The following is a 17123-nucleotide window of genomic DNA, read 5'->3' as shown; positions in this document are numbered from 1 at the left end:
TCCCTGCCGAACCACAAAACTGAACCCACTGCCGGAGAGTCGATAGCGACCCTATCAGGCAGAACAGACTGTCCCGCAGGGTTTGCGGGCCTATCGATCTTGACGGGAGTAGAAAAATGACTATCCCTAATCCTTTACCAATCCTGCAAGGTGCATGTTTTTGTCTTTCAAAAAGAGGAGACGAGCCAGTCAGGGTGCAGTGTAGCAATGATGAAACATACAACTTTCCTCTAGTTCCTAAATGCTTCCTCCCCCCACGATCATGATCCCAATTCTTCCTTACAAATCTGGCTAGACCAGAGGATGTGCACTGGTACAAATAGGAACTGGAAACACAGGGAGTCCAGGGGGGATGATCCCTTCAGGGCCAGTGGTGCGTGGTGATACCAGGAGGGTGGAGGGAAGGTGGGGTGGAAAGGGGGAACCGATTACAAGGATCTATATATAACCTCCTCTCTGGGGTATGGACAACAGAAAAGTGAGTGAAGGGAGACGACAGACAGTGTAAGATAGAACAAAATAATAATTCATAAATTATCAAGGGTTCATGAGGGAGGAGGGAGGAGGTAGGGAGGGGGGAAATGAGGAGCTCATGCCAGGGGCTTAAGTGGAGAGCAAAAGTTTCGAGAATGATGAGGGCAATGAATGTACAAATGTGCTTTATACAATTGATATATGTATGGATTGTGGTAAGATTTGTATGAGCCCCTAATAAAATGATTAAAGAAAAATCTGTGCCTCACATTGACATCCCCCAGGGGAGATTCAGGATTAAAACCCAAGCCGACCTGGTGCTCACACTACAGGCTCTTTCTGTGTGCACTCATACAGGAGGCGTGGTTTGAGGCGACTTAAAGAAAGGGGGTATTTCCACCAACAGAGAAAGGAGGCAGAGCAGGAGCCGAGGCCCAAGCCAGTCCAGGTCCAGTGGGAGAGAAGCCCAGGGTGCATTGGGAGATGGGTGTGAAGTGGGGAAGACTAGAACATATTGCACGGAAGGCTAAGAGCTGGCGGGTTAATACTGTTGACAGATGTCCACAACGGGGTTTCAGCAAGAGAAGGGTGCAGGTCCATGTCAGGATGCTGGGGCCGCAGGCAACTGGAATACACAGGATGGTGGTAGCTACAACTGTCCTGGCTGAACAGAACGCAGGTGGAGCCAGGACGATACCTGTGGGAAGGGACCGAGGGATCAACAGGCAGGGAGGGACTGAGTTGTTAGAACTTGTGTGAGTCCAGGTGGACTAAAACAAATTCAGAGACACTCATGTGTATAAGAAAGAGTTTTATATAAAAGAGGAATTGCATATTGAGAACACAGCCCAGCCCAGTGAAAATCAAGTCCATATGTCTGATACCAGTCTACAAATTCGTCTTCAGACTCATGCAGCACATGCAATGGTGCCAAATGCAGGAAGATCGCAGGCCACTGGGTACAAAGTCAGTGGTGGTAGAAGCATCTCAGTGCTGGCAGGTGTCTCCATGTGGCTCCTCCAGTTCCCAGAGCTCCATCAGGATAGATCCATGTGGCTTCTCCTCAGGATAGATCCATGTGGCTTCTCCTCTCTGCTCACAGGAATTGAGGAGAGAAAGAGAGTCTCCCTGATTCCATGGAAGAAATACAGGAGTTCCCAGAATTCTCAGGAGAAGGCCATGCCTACAGAAGCCTCGTTGGCTCTGATCCAATTGACAGACTAGACTCTACCCCTTCACTCTTAATCCCCTCAAGTCCCAAATTGACACCAGACTATGTAACCACCACAGTTTCCATGTGGCTCCTACAGCTCCAGGGCTCAGTGTACCTCCATGTGTCTTGTCAGTGGGAAGATGAAGCAGAGAGAGTGTGTCCCGCCTCCAGTGACAGGAATTCCCAGAATCCTCAGAAGGCCATGCCCACACAAAGGCCTCTTTGGCTATGACCTGATTGACAAGCTAGACTCCACCCCTTCACTCAAGTTGACAGGAGATTATGTAACTGCCACAGGACTCAAAAAGACAAACTCATTGTCATTGAATCAATCCCAACTCACAATGACCCCAGAGGGCAGGGTCTCCTTGTGGGTTTTTGAGGTGTTAATTCTTTCCTGGAGTGGAAAGCCTCATCTTCCTCCTGCAGAGTGGCTTCAAACTACTAACCTTGCCGTTAGTAGCCCATCTCACAAGCCACTCAAGACCAGTGACTGCTTAAATGGAAGAAAGGAAAGGAGGGCTCCGCAGTGCCACAGCGTGGACACCTGAGAACGGTTCCCACCGTAGCAGCCAAGGCACTTCTTGGCCTACTCAGGAAACATCTTCATAACTGGAAGTGGACATGGTCCCAGCAATGTCACGACTGGGAATTTAACCTACTGATATGCCCACAGGTAGGGAAAAAAACAAACCACCGGGGCCTCTCTCCACAACTCATTGCTGCCAAGTCATTCGACTCAGAGTGACCCTATGGGACAGGGTAGAACTGCCCCTACAAGGTTCCAAGACTGTCATGTTTACAGGAGTAGAAAGCCTCATTTTTATTTATTTTGCTACAAAACTGCAGCTTCCTTTAGTAAACAAAAAATATCAAAATGTGAAGCTATTGCTTCTCAACATATCCTCCATCTAGGTCTATCCACTCTGAAGATGGCATTTGTTTTTGTTTTGTTTTTAATTTTATTTTATTGGGGGCTCTTACAGCTCTTATCACAATCCATACCTGTATCCATTGTGTCAAACACATCTGTACATATGTTGCCATCATCTTTTTCAAAACATTTTCTTTCTACTTGAACCCTTGGTATCAGCTCATTTTTTTCCTCCCTCCCCCATAACTCCTTGATAATTTATAAATTATTCAGGGTTGAGTTAGTTAATTGTGCCAACTTGGCCGATAATCACATGTGGGGCTAATTGAAAGGCAGAGGGATAAATGGGTGGTGAGCCTCGCCTTTCTAGTTTTCAGGTCTCTTACTTTGTGATCATCGCACCAGGGTGTTGCTGCCTTAGCAGCTCCCTGCTTCAGCTTGCAAGATTGACTTCCTACAAGACATCCCCAAGGAGAAGCCACATGGACCTATCCCGATGCAGTCCTGGGTGCTGGAGCAGCCGTGTGGAGACCCCTGCTAGTGCTGAGATGCTTATTCGTTTACTGACTCAGCTTTCCTCCTGCAGTTGGCATCATTGCCTCTGTTTTGTGAGGTGGAGGACTTTGTGGACTGATGTTGGGTTAATGGGTTAATGTTGGACTTGTGGGCTTGGGCAGCATTGGGTTGGGATGTTTTTGTGATGCACACTTTCTTTACATAAAACTCTCTTATACATGAGTTGCTGTGGATTTGTTTCTCCAAAGTACCCAGACTAATACAGGGTTTTTTTTTTTTCATGTCTTACACTGACCACTGTCTCCCTTCACCCACTTGTATGTTGTCTGTCCCCCTGGGAGGGGAGGACCATACATAGATTATTGTGATCAGTTCCCCACACCTTACCCTCCTAATAGCACTACCCCCCTTATTGGCCCTGAGGGGTTTATCTGTCTTGGATTCCCTGTGTTTCCAGCTCTTAACTGTACCAGTGTACATGCTCTGGTCTATCCAGATTTGTAAGGTAGAATTGGGTTCATGATAGTGGGGGTGGGTGGGTGGGGGAGGAAACATTAAAGAACTAGAGGAAGGTTGTGTGTTTAGTCCATGCTATACTGCACCCTGACTGGCTCATCTCTTTCTTGTGGCCCTTCTGTTGGGGTGTCCAATTGACTACTGATGGGCTTTGGGTATCCCCTCTGCCCCCCACCCCTTATTAACATCAATATGATTTTGTTTTGCTTTGGGTCTTTGATGCCTGATACCTGATCCCATCGACACTTCATGAACACACAGGCTGGTGTGCTTCTTCCATGTGGGCTTTGTTGTTTCTCAGCTAGATGGCCGCATGTTTATCTTAAAGCCTTTAAGACCCCAGATGCTATATCTTCCTTCAAGACATTTGCTTGTGCACCCATTTTGTCTTCAGTGATCGTGTCAGGGAAGGTGAGCATCACAGAGTACGGGTTAGTAGAGCAAAGTGTTCTTGTGCTGAGGGAATATTTGAGTGGAGGCCCAATGTCCATCTGCTACCATAATACTTTATAAATAAATATATGTACATAGATCTATTCCCCTATCATTATATAAATGCATTTACATAAATACATGCCTTTATTTAGACCTCTATAAATGTCCTTTGCCTCCCAGTTCTTTCCTCTATTTCCTTTTACTTTCCTCCTGTCCCACTATCATGTTCAGCTTTTATTCAGGTTTTGGTAATTCCTCTCGGCTACACTGCCCTTGATAAAGCCTCCCCAAACACCCTGTGCCCTACTTACCATCAATTTTAGATCACTTGTTCTTCTCTTGTCCCTGGGTTTGTTGGAACCTTTTTCTTTCCCCCACCTCCCTTCTCCCATGCCCCCTGGAACTGTCGGTCCCAGTGTTCTCTCCTCTTGATTGTACATCCCGCCTATCTTGTCCAGATAGACTTGCATAGACAATATATGAAAAACCAAAGCAAAGCAAAACATAAAAAAAACAAAACAAAACAAACAAATAAATAACCAACAGCAAAAAAAGAAAAGCCCTCAAATAGTTCCAGGTCTGTCTGTTGTCCTTTATAAGTGTTTTCCAGTCGAGTCTGCTGGGGTGCCCTGCCCTGGCCCCAAAGTGCCCCTTTGGCATCCCTTGGGGACTTCGTGCTTTGGTGCCCTTGCTGCTCTGCTATGCACCCTTAGTGTTCCACCCCAGTGCGGTGGCGCTGGATCAGCCACATCTCCCACCGCATTTCCCCAGTGCTGTCCCTCTTAGGGCTATGTTATCATGTCTTGTGGTGTGCATTGGCTGCTCTGAGCTGGAATATTGTCCTCAGGGCTTAGTGGGCCAGGGTGTGTTCCACTCTCTCTCCTTCCCTCTTTGTTTGGTGGGAGTTAGAGGCTCTGGCATTCAATGATGCCCTGCTCCTGCAAGGGCACTTGCAACAATCACCCGGGTGAGCCCACAGGACAGTGTCGGACTGCCTTTCTGGGCTTCTGGAGCACAAACTCTTTATAGGAGGAATAAGCTCATCTGTCCCCTGTGCAGTGGCTGGTAGGTCCAACCTGTGCAACCCACTCCATCGCCACGGCAGTGAAGTTAACAACAAGGAGTGAGCGAGCGAGCGAGCTTCTGTGGAAGGAGTTGAGGTGGCCTAGCAGGGCTCCAGCCCAAGGCTGCCTGCTCCTGAGCCCCCGCTCTCGCCTTGGCCCCACACTGCCTCCCAGCCAGCAGGTGAAAATCCAGAGCCAAGTCATTTGGAGATGATCGGCTTTGGGGGGGTGAAGGGAGCTGAAAGGAGGGGGTGGGTGGAGAAGGTCTCTGAGAGTCCACGAGAGAGAGAGTAGGTAAAGCAGTTGACATTCGTTGAGAACTTAGTACACGCCTCCCATCGTACATGCCTGGTCTGGGTTGACACCTATAACCACCTCAGGAAGCAGGGACTCTTACCCCCCATGTACAGCCCTTGGAACTGAGGCTTAAGAAAAGTTAACCAAGACAACAGGGTTCACACCTGCCTAGCAGACACCAGATCCGACAAGGTTCCCTTGTTGTGGCCACCTGCTGCGGGCCGGCCCCCGTTTGAGGAAAGGAGACACTGCCCGGTTCTGTGCAGAGCACTTAATCAGCTGCAGAGGAAGCTGCTGAGATCCCATGGGATTTTCATTGGCTGATTTTAAACGTGGTCTCCAGGTCTTTCTTCCTCATCTCTTGGAGACAGAAGGTTCTGGGGGAGGTGCCGTGTTCAGCATCACAGCAACACACAAGCCTCCAATGAAGTGTGATGGCCAGAAACTGAACCCCTTTCTTCCCCATGAAAGGCAAGAATTCTCCCACTGACCTTTGTGAGAGAGAAGACTGCGTCTGATCAGGAAATGGTGGGAGCAGGGACCGAGAACCAGAGGATACAGAAACAGGGAGAACGTGCACTGAGAAGCCAAGGGACATGGCTTCAAAATGACCCAGTGGCAGTGTCAGGGTCCATGGGCAAGTCCAGCAGGGAGACCGAGAGTAACATCACTGGGCTAACATGAGAGAAGAGACCTTCAACAGAGCTGTTTCAAGAGATTCAAACACCATTTCCAAGCCTCTCACTTTGCCCCTGAGCTCCTATCTGACACCTCCTGCTCAGCCTGTCGGCTCAAGGAAGAAGCCCTAGCTTGTGTGCCCCACCTGCAATCCATCTCCACCACTGATTTCAGTCTCCCCAACCCACCTGGCCCCCATGCCCACACTCACCAAGCCAACTCTAACCAACTAGAGCGCCCCCTGCAGGCTGCACCAGCCTCCACGCAGGTCATGCATGAGTGTCATGTCCATGCAGCCTGGCCAAGGACAATGACCCAACCAGAGCTGCCCAGAGCAATCAGAAGAGTCCTTCTGAAGACCATTAGACTTTGCTTCTCCCTCCCTCACCCTGGAACCGGATGGGCACCTACCCCAAGAGGATGGTCCAAGAGCTGGTTCCTCTCCTGGAAGTTTCGACTTGGGCCACTGAGTGATGGGGGAACACTTGGCTATTCACTGAAAGGTTGGCAGTGTTAATTGAGCCAGAGGCACGCCAAAGAAAGGCCGGGACATCTCCTTCCAAAAGGTCACAGCCATTGAAAAACCATGTTGTTCTACTTTGGACATGCTTGGGGTGACCATGGGTTGACTGGATGGCGACTGAGTGGTTTTGGTGGTGGTGGTTTGTGTGTGGGAGCTGAGCTGAGTCAGAGGTTCGTGGCGGAGCACTGGGGCTCTGACGTCCACACACTCGCTGCTGAAGGCTCTAGAGCTGCCCTTCCTGAGGTCTGGTGGTTCAGCCATTCCTGGGTTTCCATCCATCCACTCCCAACCCCCCTGTGAGCAGAGTCCATTTGCATCCCTGACATACCAAGTCTAGGCTCAGCTAGAGTCCAACAGAAATGAGAGCATGGGAGTAAGCTTCAGTTTTAGGATTTGGGAAAGAACACAGTTAAATGTGTTGATGTCTAATTCAGAGAGGAGACAAACCCTCCAGTCCCCAAGGATGCATTCGTTCTATCCCAGATATTCGAGCACCTGCTCTGTGCCTGGCATTGTGCTATAGGTGCTCAGGAGGCGCCTGCTCTGGTGGAACGGGAGTCATGGCAGTAGAGCTAACCACACGACCGGCAGTTTGAAACCACCAGCTGCTCTGCAGGAGAAAACTGGGCTTTCTCCTCCCATAAAGAGTGCCCAGCTCTGAAATTCACAGGGGCAGTTCTGCTTCGTCCTATAGGGTCTGTGGCAGTGAGGGGTTTTGTTTGTGGCCCTGTGGAGTTCACAGACCTGGAGGGGTTACAGAGAGTAAATAAAAATATGACAGTACGGCACAATGGAAGTGGCAATGGAAGCAGATGCCAACTCAGTGGCAGAGAGAGTGTGGGGAGGGAGTCGTGGGAAAGCAGATGGGGGAGAACCTTGAACCGTGGTACTGGTAGGGACCTGGAGCCATAAGCAATGTTGTTCAAGGCTTAAAAAAAAAACAAACCAAAAAAAACCTCCCTGCCATCAAGTAGATTCCAATTCATAGCAACCTTCTAGGGCCCAGTAGAACTGCCCCTGTGGGTTTCTCAGACTGGAGGTACTGGTGCCATCGAGTCAGTTCTAACTCATAACGACCCGTGTGCAATGAGCAAAACTCTGGCCGGTCCTGTGCCACCCTCACCATTGTTCTCATGTCTAAGCCCGTGGTTGCAGTCCCTGTGTCAATCCATCAGGTCAAGGGCAGTCTTCTTTGGCACTGCCCCTCTACCACACATGACGTCCTTCTCCAGTGACTGGTCTCTCCTGGCAACATGTCCAAAGTACTTGAGACAAAGCCTCGCCATTCTTACCGGTGTTCTCCCAAGACAGATCTGTTTGTTCTTTTGGCAGGCCACGGTCCTTTAATATTCTTTGCTAGCACCCTAAGACAAATGTATTGATTCTTCTTCGGTTTTCCTTATTCAACTTTCACATGCATGTCAAGTGATTGAAAATACCATCACTTGGGTCAGGCGCACCTCAGTCCGCAAAGTAACCTCCCTGTTTTTCAACGCTCTACAGAGGTCTTGTGCGGCACATTTACCTAATGCAAAGCATCATTTGATCTCTTGACGGCTGCTTCCATGGGCATTGATTGTGGATCCAAGCAAGAAGAAATTCTTTACTTCAATCTTTCCTCCATTTACCCTGATACTTTATTGGTCCAATTGTGAGGATTTTGGTCTTCTTTACATCGAGTTGTGATCCATATTGAAGGCTGCAATCCTTGATCTTCATTAGCAAGTGCTTTAATTCCTCTTCACTATCAAGCAAGGTTGTGTTATCTACTTATCTCCAGGTTAATAAGCCTTCCTCCAATCCTGATGTCACAGTATTCTTCATATAATCTAGCCTCTCTGATTTGCTCAGCATACAGATTGATTAAGTATGGTGAGAGAATAAAACCCTTTCTTGTATTTAAGCCTTGATTAAAAGCAACACACACACAGTAATAGTTACATAATCTGGTGTCAACTTGAGACTATTAAAAGTGAAGGGGAGGAGTTTAGCCTGTCAATCAGGTCACAGCTTGATGACCTCATTTGGAGGCACGAAGGAGAGAAATAGCTTGCTGACGGTAGAACACACAGAGACTCTCTGCTTCGTCTTCCTGCTGACAAGACACAAGGAGCCACAATAGCGTCCTGAGCTAGGGAGGAACGAGGAGACCCACGCCAGCGCTGAGATGCTTCCACCGCCACTGGATCCACAAGACTTTCCACCCACTGGCCTGTGATCTTCCTGCATTCGGCATCAGTGCATGTGTTGTGTGAGTCTGAAGAGGAGTTCATAGACTGGTATCAGACACATGGGGTAATATCGGACTTATGGACCTGATCTGGACTGGACTGGGATGTCTTCTTAATATACAATTATTCTTTGAAATAAAGTTCTCTCTTACACACGAGTCTCCCTGGATGTGTTTCTCTAGTCTACCTGGACACACACACACACACACACACACCTTTCTTGATGTTAAACCACTCAGTATTCCCTTGTTCAGTCTGCACAACTGCCTCTTGATCCAAGTTCTGCATGAGTACAATGAAGTGTTCTGGAATTCCTATTCTTCTCAAGACTATCCATAGTGTGTTATGATCGTCACAGTCATATGCCTTTGCACAGTCCATGTAAACATCTCTGTGGTAGTCTCTGCTTTCAGCCAAGATCTATCTGGCATCAACAATGTGATTCCTTGGTCTATGTTCTCTTCTGAATCCCCTTTGAACCTCAGGCAGCCTCCTGTCAATGTACTGCTGCTACCAGTGTTGGATGATCTTCAGCAAAATTTATTTGTGTGTGATATCAATGATATTGTTATATAATTCGAGCATTCTGTTGGGTCATTTTTCTTTTATTGGGGAGGGTGTCACCTTTCTTTTTTTTTTTTTCACCTTTCTTTAGGATCAATACAAATATGGATCTCTTCCAGTCAGTTGGCCAAGGAGCTGTCTTCCACATTTTCTGGCCCAGACAAATACTTCCAGTGCATCATCGGCTTGTTGAAACATTTCAGTGGGCATTCCATCAATTCCTGGAGCCTTGTTTTCAAGTAATGCTTTCGGTGCAGCTTGAACTTCTTCCTCCAGCACCATTGGTTCTTGGTCATGTGCTACTTCTGAAATGGTGGGCTGTCGACGAGTTCTTTTTGATAGTGATTTCTCTATTCTTTCCATCTTCTCTTGATGCTTCCCGTATCATTCGATATTTTGCCCAGAGTTTCAATGTTGCAACTCCAGGCTTGAATTGTGTCTTGAGTTCTTTCCGTTTCAGATATGCTGAGCATGTTCTCCCATTGGGCTTTCTAACTCCAGGTCTTCATGCATTGCATGATAAGGCTTTACTTTGTATTCTCAAGTTGCCCTTCGAAGTTTTCTGTTCGGCTCTCTCAGTTCATCACTTCTTCCATTGGCCTTCACTCTATGGTCAAGAACAAGTTTCGGAGTTTCTTCTGCTATTTGGGAATCTTTGGGGGGAAGGAAACCTTTCTTCTGCAGAGCAGCTGGATTTTTCAAGCTGCTGACCTTGTAGCTAGCAGCCCAAATCATAACCCGCTGTGCCACCAAGGCTCCTCTAACCTCCATAGACACTTTATTCTAGTACACACACACACACACACACACACACACACACACACACACACACGAAGGTTCTAGAAAAGGTAGCAGCCCAATGCCTAACCAACAGTGCCACCAGGGCTCCTTAAGGTAACAAAAGACAGAGTCAATTAGCCAATGGCTGCGAACATCCTTCTGAGGCGAATCTGTGTGTGAGGCCCCACAGGAGTCTATTGGCAGATGTGCATAATTGATGAGGTGGAGGGTCCATTTCTCTAAAGCAAGAGTTGTTCCCACAGAAGGCAGTAGAAGAGTAGTCCTAGCATACGAGGAGGAGGGCCGGGCCTGGGCCATTCAAGAACCCCAGGAGCCTATGTGCAGTGGCCACAACTGGGTGGGTTATGCTCACCCCTCTGGCTCTGTGCTGCACGGGGCTTCTGGGCCCAGGATCATGGTGGTCCGGCCTCCTTGGCCTGGCTCTCCAGGGCTTCTTGGCTTGATCGCTGTGGCCATTCCAGATTCACAGCTCACACCTACTTCCAGGTGAAGCCTGAGAATTTTTTGAACTTCAGGCCACAGATGCACCAAGAGCAAATAGGTTTCCTCTTTGAACTCACATTAGCAAGTCAAGCTACTTTTCAAATGGTAAATGCTAATTACCTTCCAGGGAGGGAGGTGAGGGACTATTTTGGTTGGTTGGTTTTGTTTCTTCGGTTTGCATCTAAGTATTTTCAAATTTTTCTTCAATAGTCACGGATTACGTATCCCTTCAACCATCACGGATTGCATTGATGATAAGGAAAATCAATACATAAAACCTTGGGGAGCAACCGAAAAGTTGGTGAAGGGAGACGTCGGACAGGGCAAGATATGACAAAATACCCATTTATAAACTATCAAGGGCTCATGAGGGAGGGGGGAGCGGGGAGGGAGGGGGAAAATGAGGACCTAATATCGGGGGTTTAAGTGGAGAGAAAATGTTTTGAGAAACGATGTACAAATGCACTTTATACAATTGATGTGTGTATGGATTGGGATAACAGTTGTATGAGCCCCTAATAAAATGTTAAAAAATATATAAATAAATAAATAAATAAAAATAAATAAATAGAAAGAAAAAAAAAACCTTGGGGAGGGGGTGGCTTGGTTTGGTTTTAGGGTATCCTGACAAGTGGTCCCTTCTCCATGCTAAGTGAAAAAGCCCAGTGTGGTCAACTCGATTCCAACTCACAGTGACCCTACACAGGGTTCCTGCAGCTGTAAACCTTTGTAGGGGCCGACAGCCTCACGTTTCCCCCACAGAGCGGCTGGTGTGTTCGAACCACCAACTCTGCAGTTAGCAGTCCAACGATGACTCCGCAAATCAAGCCGGGCTTTGTCTTTCCTGCCTGCCTCTCCATCCCTGTCATCCCATTCCCTGCTTCCTTCACCCGCCTGATAGACAGGCTCAGCAGCTACAGTCCTCCCACCTCCTTTTCTGCTGCCCCTGAGCAATAGCCCCCAAAGCAAGCTCCCAACTGTACAGAAGACAAGTCATACATGCGTCAAGATAAATAAAAACATACATTAACGTTTATTCAAAAATCTCAGGGCTGTCACCCCCCTCCCCCCCGCCCTGAAAGAACCCTTTGCAGATTTGCCTCCCCTGCCCACACACCAGCCCTGTGAGGTAGGTCCGTTTCTTTGCCAGGAGGATGTGGCACAAAGAAGGTGATCTCCAGCCGTGGCAGCCGAATGAATCCCTGTGACGGCAGCAGCGGAGTCGACAAGCCAGGTTGGAACAAAGGAGGCCCCAGGACACAGCTAAACTGAGCAGTGTGCAGCCGGGAGCCCGGCTATTTCTGACTGCCCTCGTTAGGTGCTCTGGTCTTGGGATGGTTTTGTAATCACAAGGTCGTTTGACGTTGGACAATGCGACATCCACAGAACACCACTAAGCAAAACGCTGGTCTTCCTGTGCTTTTTTGTGCCTCGTGGAAAAGGGGATGCACGGGTGGTCCTTTTCCTGATGTTACGTGCGTCGTGTTCCCACAACGATTACATTTGCACGTTTCGGCAAGGAATGGGTTGGAAGGTTGTTTCCCTGCTTTCCGTCAGAATAAAGTCATACCGGCACAACGGGGGCCTAGGGACAGGAGATAGAATGTCCTTGTCAACGAAGTTACAGAATCACCACTTTCTAATCGAGTGCACGAGATTATTTCCTTGTGGAAGAAAAGTATCCAGCAGTTTCTTCTGACAATAGGGAGTGTGCTTATGACACAAGCAAAACAGCCAAACGCTGGCTCAACTTTTTCATTGCCCACGCCACTTCAACAAAGTTTCAAAGAAAATGGGAAATACTGAAAAGTAAGTGTCTACCTCTGAAGAGTGATCTTATAGGCGATCATTTTCTGTTTCTTAACACTTGCTGTACTCTTAAGATTTTATAAAATTGGCCTATCTTCCTTTGATAATGAACAAGTATGTTTAAAATCCCAGTTTTGAGATGTAACGATTATTCTCTTAGACTGAACGTAACTAAATGTGTTAGGGTTCCCTGCACCAAGAAGAAAGACTTCAAACACGAAGGAACTTGTAAGGTAAGAGTTGACAACACTGCATGGTGGGGTATACGCCACATAGGTCAGAAAACACATAGCAGCACAGCCCTGGACTTAAAACTCAAAAAGCATCCTCTCCCTTCCTCCTGTCTTACCCTCCATCTCTCCTTCCTCCCGATCTCTCTGTACACACACACACACACACACACACACACACACACACACACACTGTTGGTTTTTTGTTTTGTTTTTTTCTGGAGGGAGGAGAGGGTACAGGTTTTTACCATTTAATAGCTCCGTGCGCATTTCCTACCCAAACTGAAAGACCAAACCCACTGCCATCAAGTCAATTCCAACTGACGGTGACCCTGCGAGATCTGAACTGCTCCTGAGGGTCCCCAGGCTGCAGATCTACGCGGGCGCAGAGAGCCTCACCTTTCTCCCAGGTACGTCTCCCAAGACCAAGGATATTCTCAGTATCTTTCTCAAATTTAAGAAATTTAATAATACTATGCCAATGGAACAAAAGATAACAAATTTTCAGTGCCGTTTAAATATTAGTCTCTTTTATCAGTTCATCAAATTAAATGAGCTTTTCTCTTCTACAAAAAAGAAAAAATTCAACTCACAAGTAGTATAGATGGCAAGGGAGAATATACATACATATATATATATATATATATATATATATATATATATATATATATATATGTAAACTCAGATACATATAAAATCATAGGTAGGTCTATATGTACAAAACAACATTATTTTCTCAGATACTGGGGCATTTCACCATTAAGTATACTAGCTTGCCTTTCTTGGCTTCCTAGATTATTACTATTATTATTATTTTATCACACCTATTCAGGAGCTCTGGTGGCACTGCGTAGTGAGTGTTGGATTGCTAAACCACAAGATTGGTGGTTCAAACCTGCCAGCCACTCGTGGGAGAAAGACCAGGCTTGCTGCGCTCATGAAGACTGACAGCCCCGGAAACCCTACAGAACAGCACTCTCAGACTCAGTGCAGGGCGTCACATGGGAATAAACCACACCCTAAATAAGTAAACAAAATAAAAGCTGCGTCATCAAGGAGAAAACACTCCAGACCCCTTGCCCTGCAGATCTAAATGTTGGTCTGAGTGGCTAAAAAGGGAGGAACGTAAAAGGGAAGTGGACTTGGGTATTGAGTGACAAATTCATTTCAAACACTGACAAAAGGACCAGCTCAAAGGCTGTGAGTTAGGTCGGGGGAAATCTTTTACTTCCCTGCCTGTGACTGATGGCGTCTTGGCAGAACAACACTGTTAGAAAGCAAGGGTTTGTGGAACCCTGTCTAGTGCGCACCTGTTGGGATGGTCAATGGATCGTAACTTCATTTGGAGAATCCGGAGCATGTGCTTTGATCCTATCAAACGTCCCGTAGAGAATATCAAGGAAATGGCTGCCACTTCATCCAGGTCTCGATCAAATCTTGCAAGCAGGTTCACTTCGTGGTATTTCTGAAATGCTATCGGTTGACTAGAGGGAAGAAAGAATATTTGAATGGATATGTAAATTGATAATGAATAAAAAGAGGCCCACCATCTACATGCCAATGCTAAGCAAGCAGCCAGAGAAGCTCTGGGTGGCGCCAGTGGTTAATGCTCTCAACTGTTGACCAGAAGGCCTGGTAACCTTTTCCCAAAACCTCAGAGATCAAAAAAATTCTATGGGACACAATTCTCCCATGACAAACATGGAGTTTCCCCGAATCGGCATCTACTCGACTGGTTGCAAAGGCAGGGGAGCACGCCTCCACCAGCTTACTTCCACAGGCAAAGCCGCTGGGCCCCACAGGACACGCAGGGGAAGCTGGTGTCCCCAGGAATGATGGAGTGCCGATACTGGAGAGGGGCGCCGTTACTGACCACTGCTCTTCACCGTTGCACTTCTCTATGGACTCATCTGTCCCTTCACGCCTCTGAGAAAGCCTGCCAGGAGGGATGGTAGAGCCCTCGCCTTACAAAGGTGATGCTCACCTGGGCCACAGGGCATGTGTGGAGCGGTTCAGAGTAAGTTCAAAGTGACAGTCTCTCCATGATACCACATTGCTGGACACATATGTGCATTTTCTGTACCACAAGTACAAATCAGGGACAAATTTACTTACTACCTTTTTAGCTGAATGAGTTATTACCGGGAGTCCTGGTGGCATAGTGGATCACTTGTCTGGTGGCCAACTGCAAGGTCAGCCGTTCTAAACCACCAGATGCTCCTGGGGATAAAGATGAGGCTTTCTAGTCCCATAAAGAGTGATAGTCTCAGAAACCCACAGGGGCAGTTCTACCCTGTCCTTTAGGGTCACTATGATCCACCTGAGTTTTTTTGAGTGAGTTATTACCTGAGAAGTTGTGCCTATTCATTTGCCTCATGGGAAGAGTGAGAGGAAATTATGCTAAACGATTAGCCAGTCACAAAAGGACAAGTACAACATGAGTCCCCTAAGGTATCATCAGCACAATAGGTACAGAAGATAAGCCACTTCCCTCACACTATACAGGTGGAGGTACAGGCAGGTGGGTGGGGGACAGGCCAAACCGAAGGGTATGCCTGTCATTCCAACATGAAAGGGGAAGGGGGGAAGGGGGAGGGAAAAAAGGGGGAAAAGCAGGGGTGGGGAGACGATAGGACTTGGGGAGCAGACCACTAGCCCACCCAGGGGGAGAGAATTGTCTCCACACAACTGGGAGTGTGCATGCCGACCCCACCATGGCACACCACACCTTGAGGGCAGCGTGACCACAGGGAGCAACACATGAACAGAGTGGGCTACAGGGCAGGCCCAAATCAGAGCCAAGCTGACTCCCTCCCTAGAAGTATGTGCTACAGATGATAACAGTAAATCTACAGGTTGGAAAGAGGGACTGACATGCCACAACCACATGGAAGCATACCAAGAAGGAAAAAGATTGAAGGTCTAGACCCATATCAGCACACCAAGCCCCGAGGATGACCTCCCTGCATGGAGCTGCTAAGTCTCAGAGAGGACTGTAGGGCCAACAACAGCTCGAGACATGATGCCCCTCAGTGGAGCATACTGAGACAGAGGACAATACTGGGGACACACGGCAGGAGTTAGTCCAGTCTAGCCCCCACACTGGAGTGAACCAAGAAGGGCACATAACAGATCAGCAATGGTAGCAAAGCCAAGCCACAAAGCCACCGGAGAGCCCCCCAGATAGATGTAAAGCTAGGAGAGGAAGTTCCTGGACCAGTGGGGAGACAGTCATAAAGGTCAGCAGACAGACCTGGAATTATCTATGCCTTTGGAGGTTGTTTTATTTATTTTTTGCTAGTTATTTTTCCTTTATATATATAATTTTTCGATTTCTTTTTTCTCTTCGTATTCAATGTTTTGTTTTCTGCTTGTGTTGTCTACATTATTGTTGGTTTGCCTACCTACAGAATATAGGCATGAGAAGCCAGCCCGAGGGGAAAGCAACGGGGCTGAAGGGGGACTTAGTGGGAGAAGGGAGCCATAGATAGAGGAACAGTGCCACAGGCAGGAATTCCCTAGTTAGGGAATTAAAATCAACTACAAGAAGGATAGAGAGATCCTGGAGGTGTGGGAGCCACAGCAATCTAGCTGGGAGGCTTACTAAGAGGCAGAAGAAAGGCAAGTGTGATGGTGGGAAAGGAGGACGGTAAAAGGAAACAGAGGAAAGATCTAGGAAGCAAAGCTATGGACAGTGGTATAAACATAGATAAATATATGAATTCATAAAAAAACAGAGGTATTCGCATAGGTACATTTATTTATATGGCCATACACTGAGGAAGTAGACAGACTTTGGGCCTCTGCTCAAGCCCTCCCTCAACCAAGAGCATGTTGTTCTAACGACCTGACAATCTATGATGCTCACCCTCCTGGCACAATCGCTTAATACAAACTGGGTGCACAATCAAATGTGGTGAAGAAAGCTAATGGTGCCTGGCTATAAAAAGATATAGCACCTGGACGGCCATCTAGCAATGAAGCAACAAGCCCACAACGAAGAAGCACACCAGCCTGTGTGATCATGAGGTGTTGACAGAATCAGGTAGCAGGCACCAGAAGACCCTAAACAACAACAAAAACATTGTTGAGAATGAGGAGGGTCAGAGCCGAAACCCCAAACCCATCTGTAGACAGTGCGACATCCCCTCACAGAAGGGTGGCAAGGAAGGGATGAGTCAACCAGGGTGAAGGATAGCACCAATGATACACAATATTCCTTTGGTTCCTTGAGGCTTCCTCACCCCCCACTATCATGACCCCAGTACTGCCTTTCACTTAGACTGGAGCATGTACACAGGTACAGATAAGAGCTTAGGACACAGGAAATCTAGGTCAGATAAATCCCTTGGCAACAGAAATGGGAGTAGTTATACCAGGCGAGTAGGAGGAAAGTGTGTGTGTGTTGGGGGGGT

The 17123-nt window shown here is 47.5% G+C and overlaps 1 protein-coding gene across 2 annotated transcripts in view; it reads right to left on the bottom strand.

The window, feature by feature from the left end:
• Positions 1–11773: 11773 nt before the first annotated feature.
• LIPH (lipase H) overlaps positions 11774–17123 on the bottom strand; it is a 55402-nt gene continuing 50052 nt past the window's right edge. For both annotated transcript variants that reach the window (XM_045296433.1, XM_045296434.1), the window contains 2 exons: positions 14019–14192; positions 11774–12254 (listed from right to left, as the gene is read on the bottom strand). In XM_045296433.1, the coding sequence (XP_045152368.1) occupies positions 12167–12254; positions 14019–14192 (262 nt within the window). In that variant the 3' untranslated portion in view covers positions 11774–12166. The remainder of the gene's footprint in view (positions 12255–14018; positions 14193–17123) is intronic.

This window comes from Echinops telfairi, unplaced genomic scaffold (genome assembly GCF_000313985.2).
Source record: "Echinops telfairi isolate 266 unplaced genomic scaffold, ASM31398v2 ScPeMD7_7407;HRSCAF=8445, whole genome shotgun sequence".
Lineage (NCBI taxonomy): Eukaryota > Metazoa > Chordata > Mammalia > Afrosoricida > Tenrecidae > Echinops > Echinops telfairi.
The sequence above is the reverse complement of the archived record's forward strand: the minus strand, read 5'-3'. Positions and strand labels throughout refer to the sequence as shown.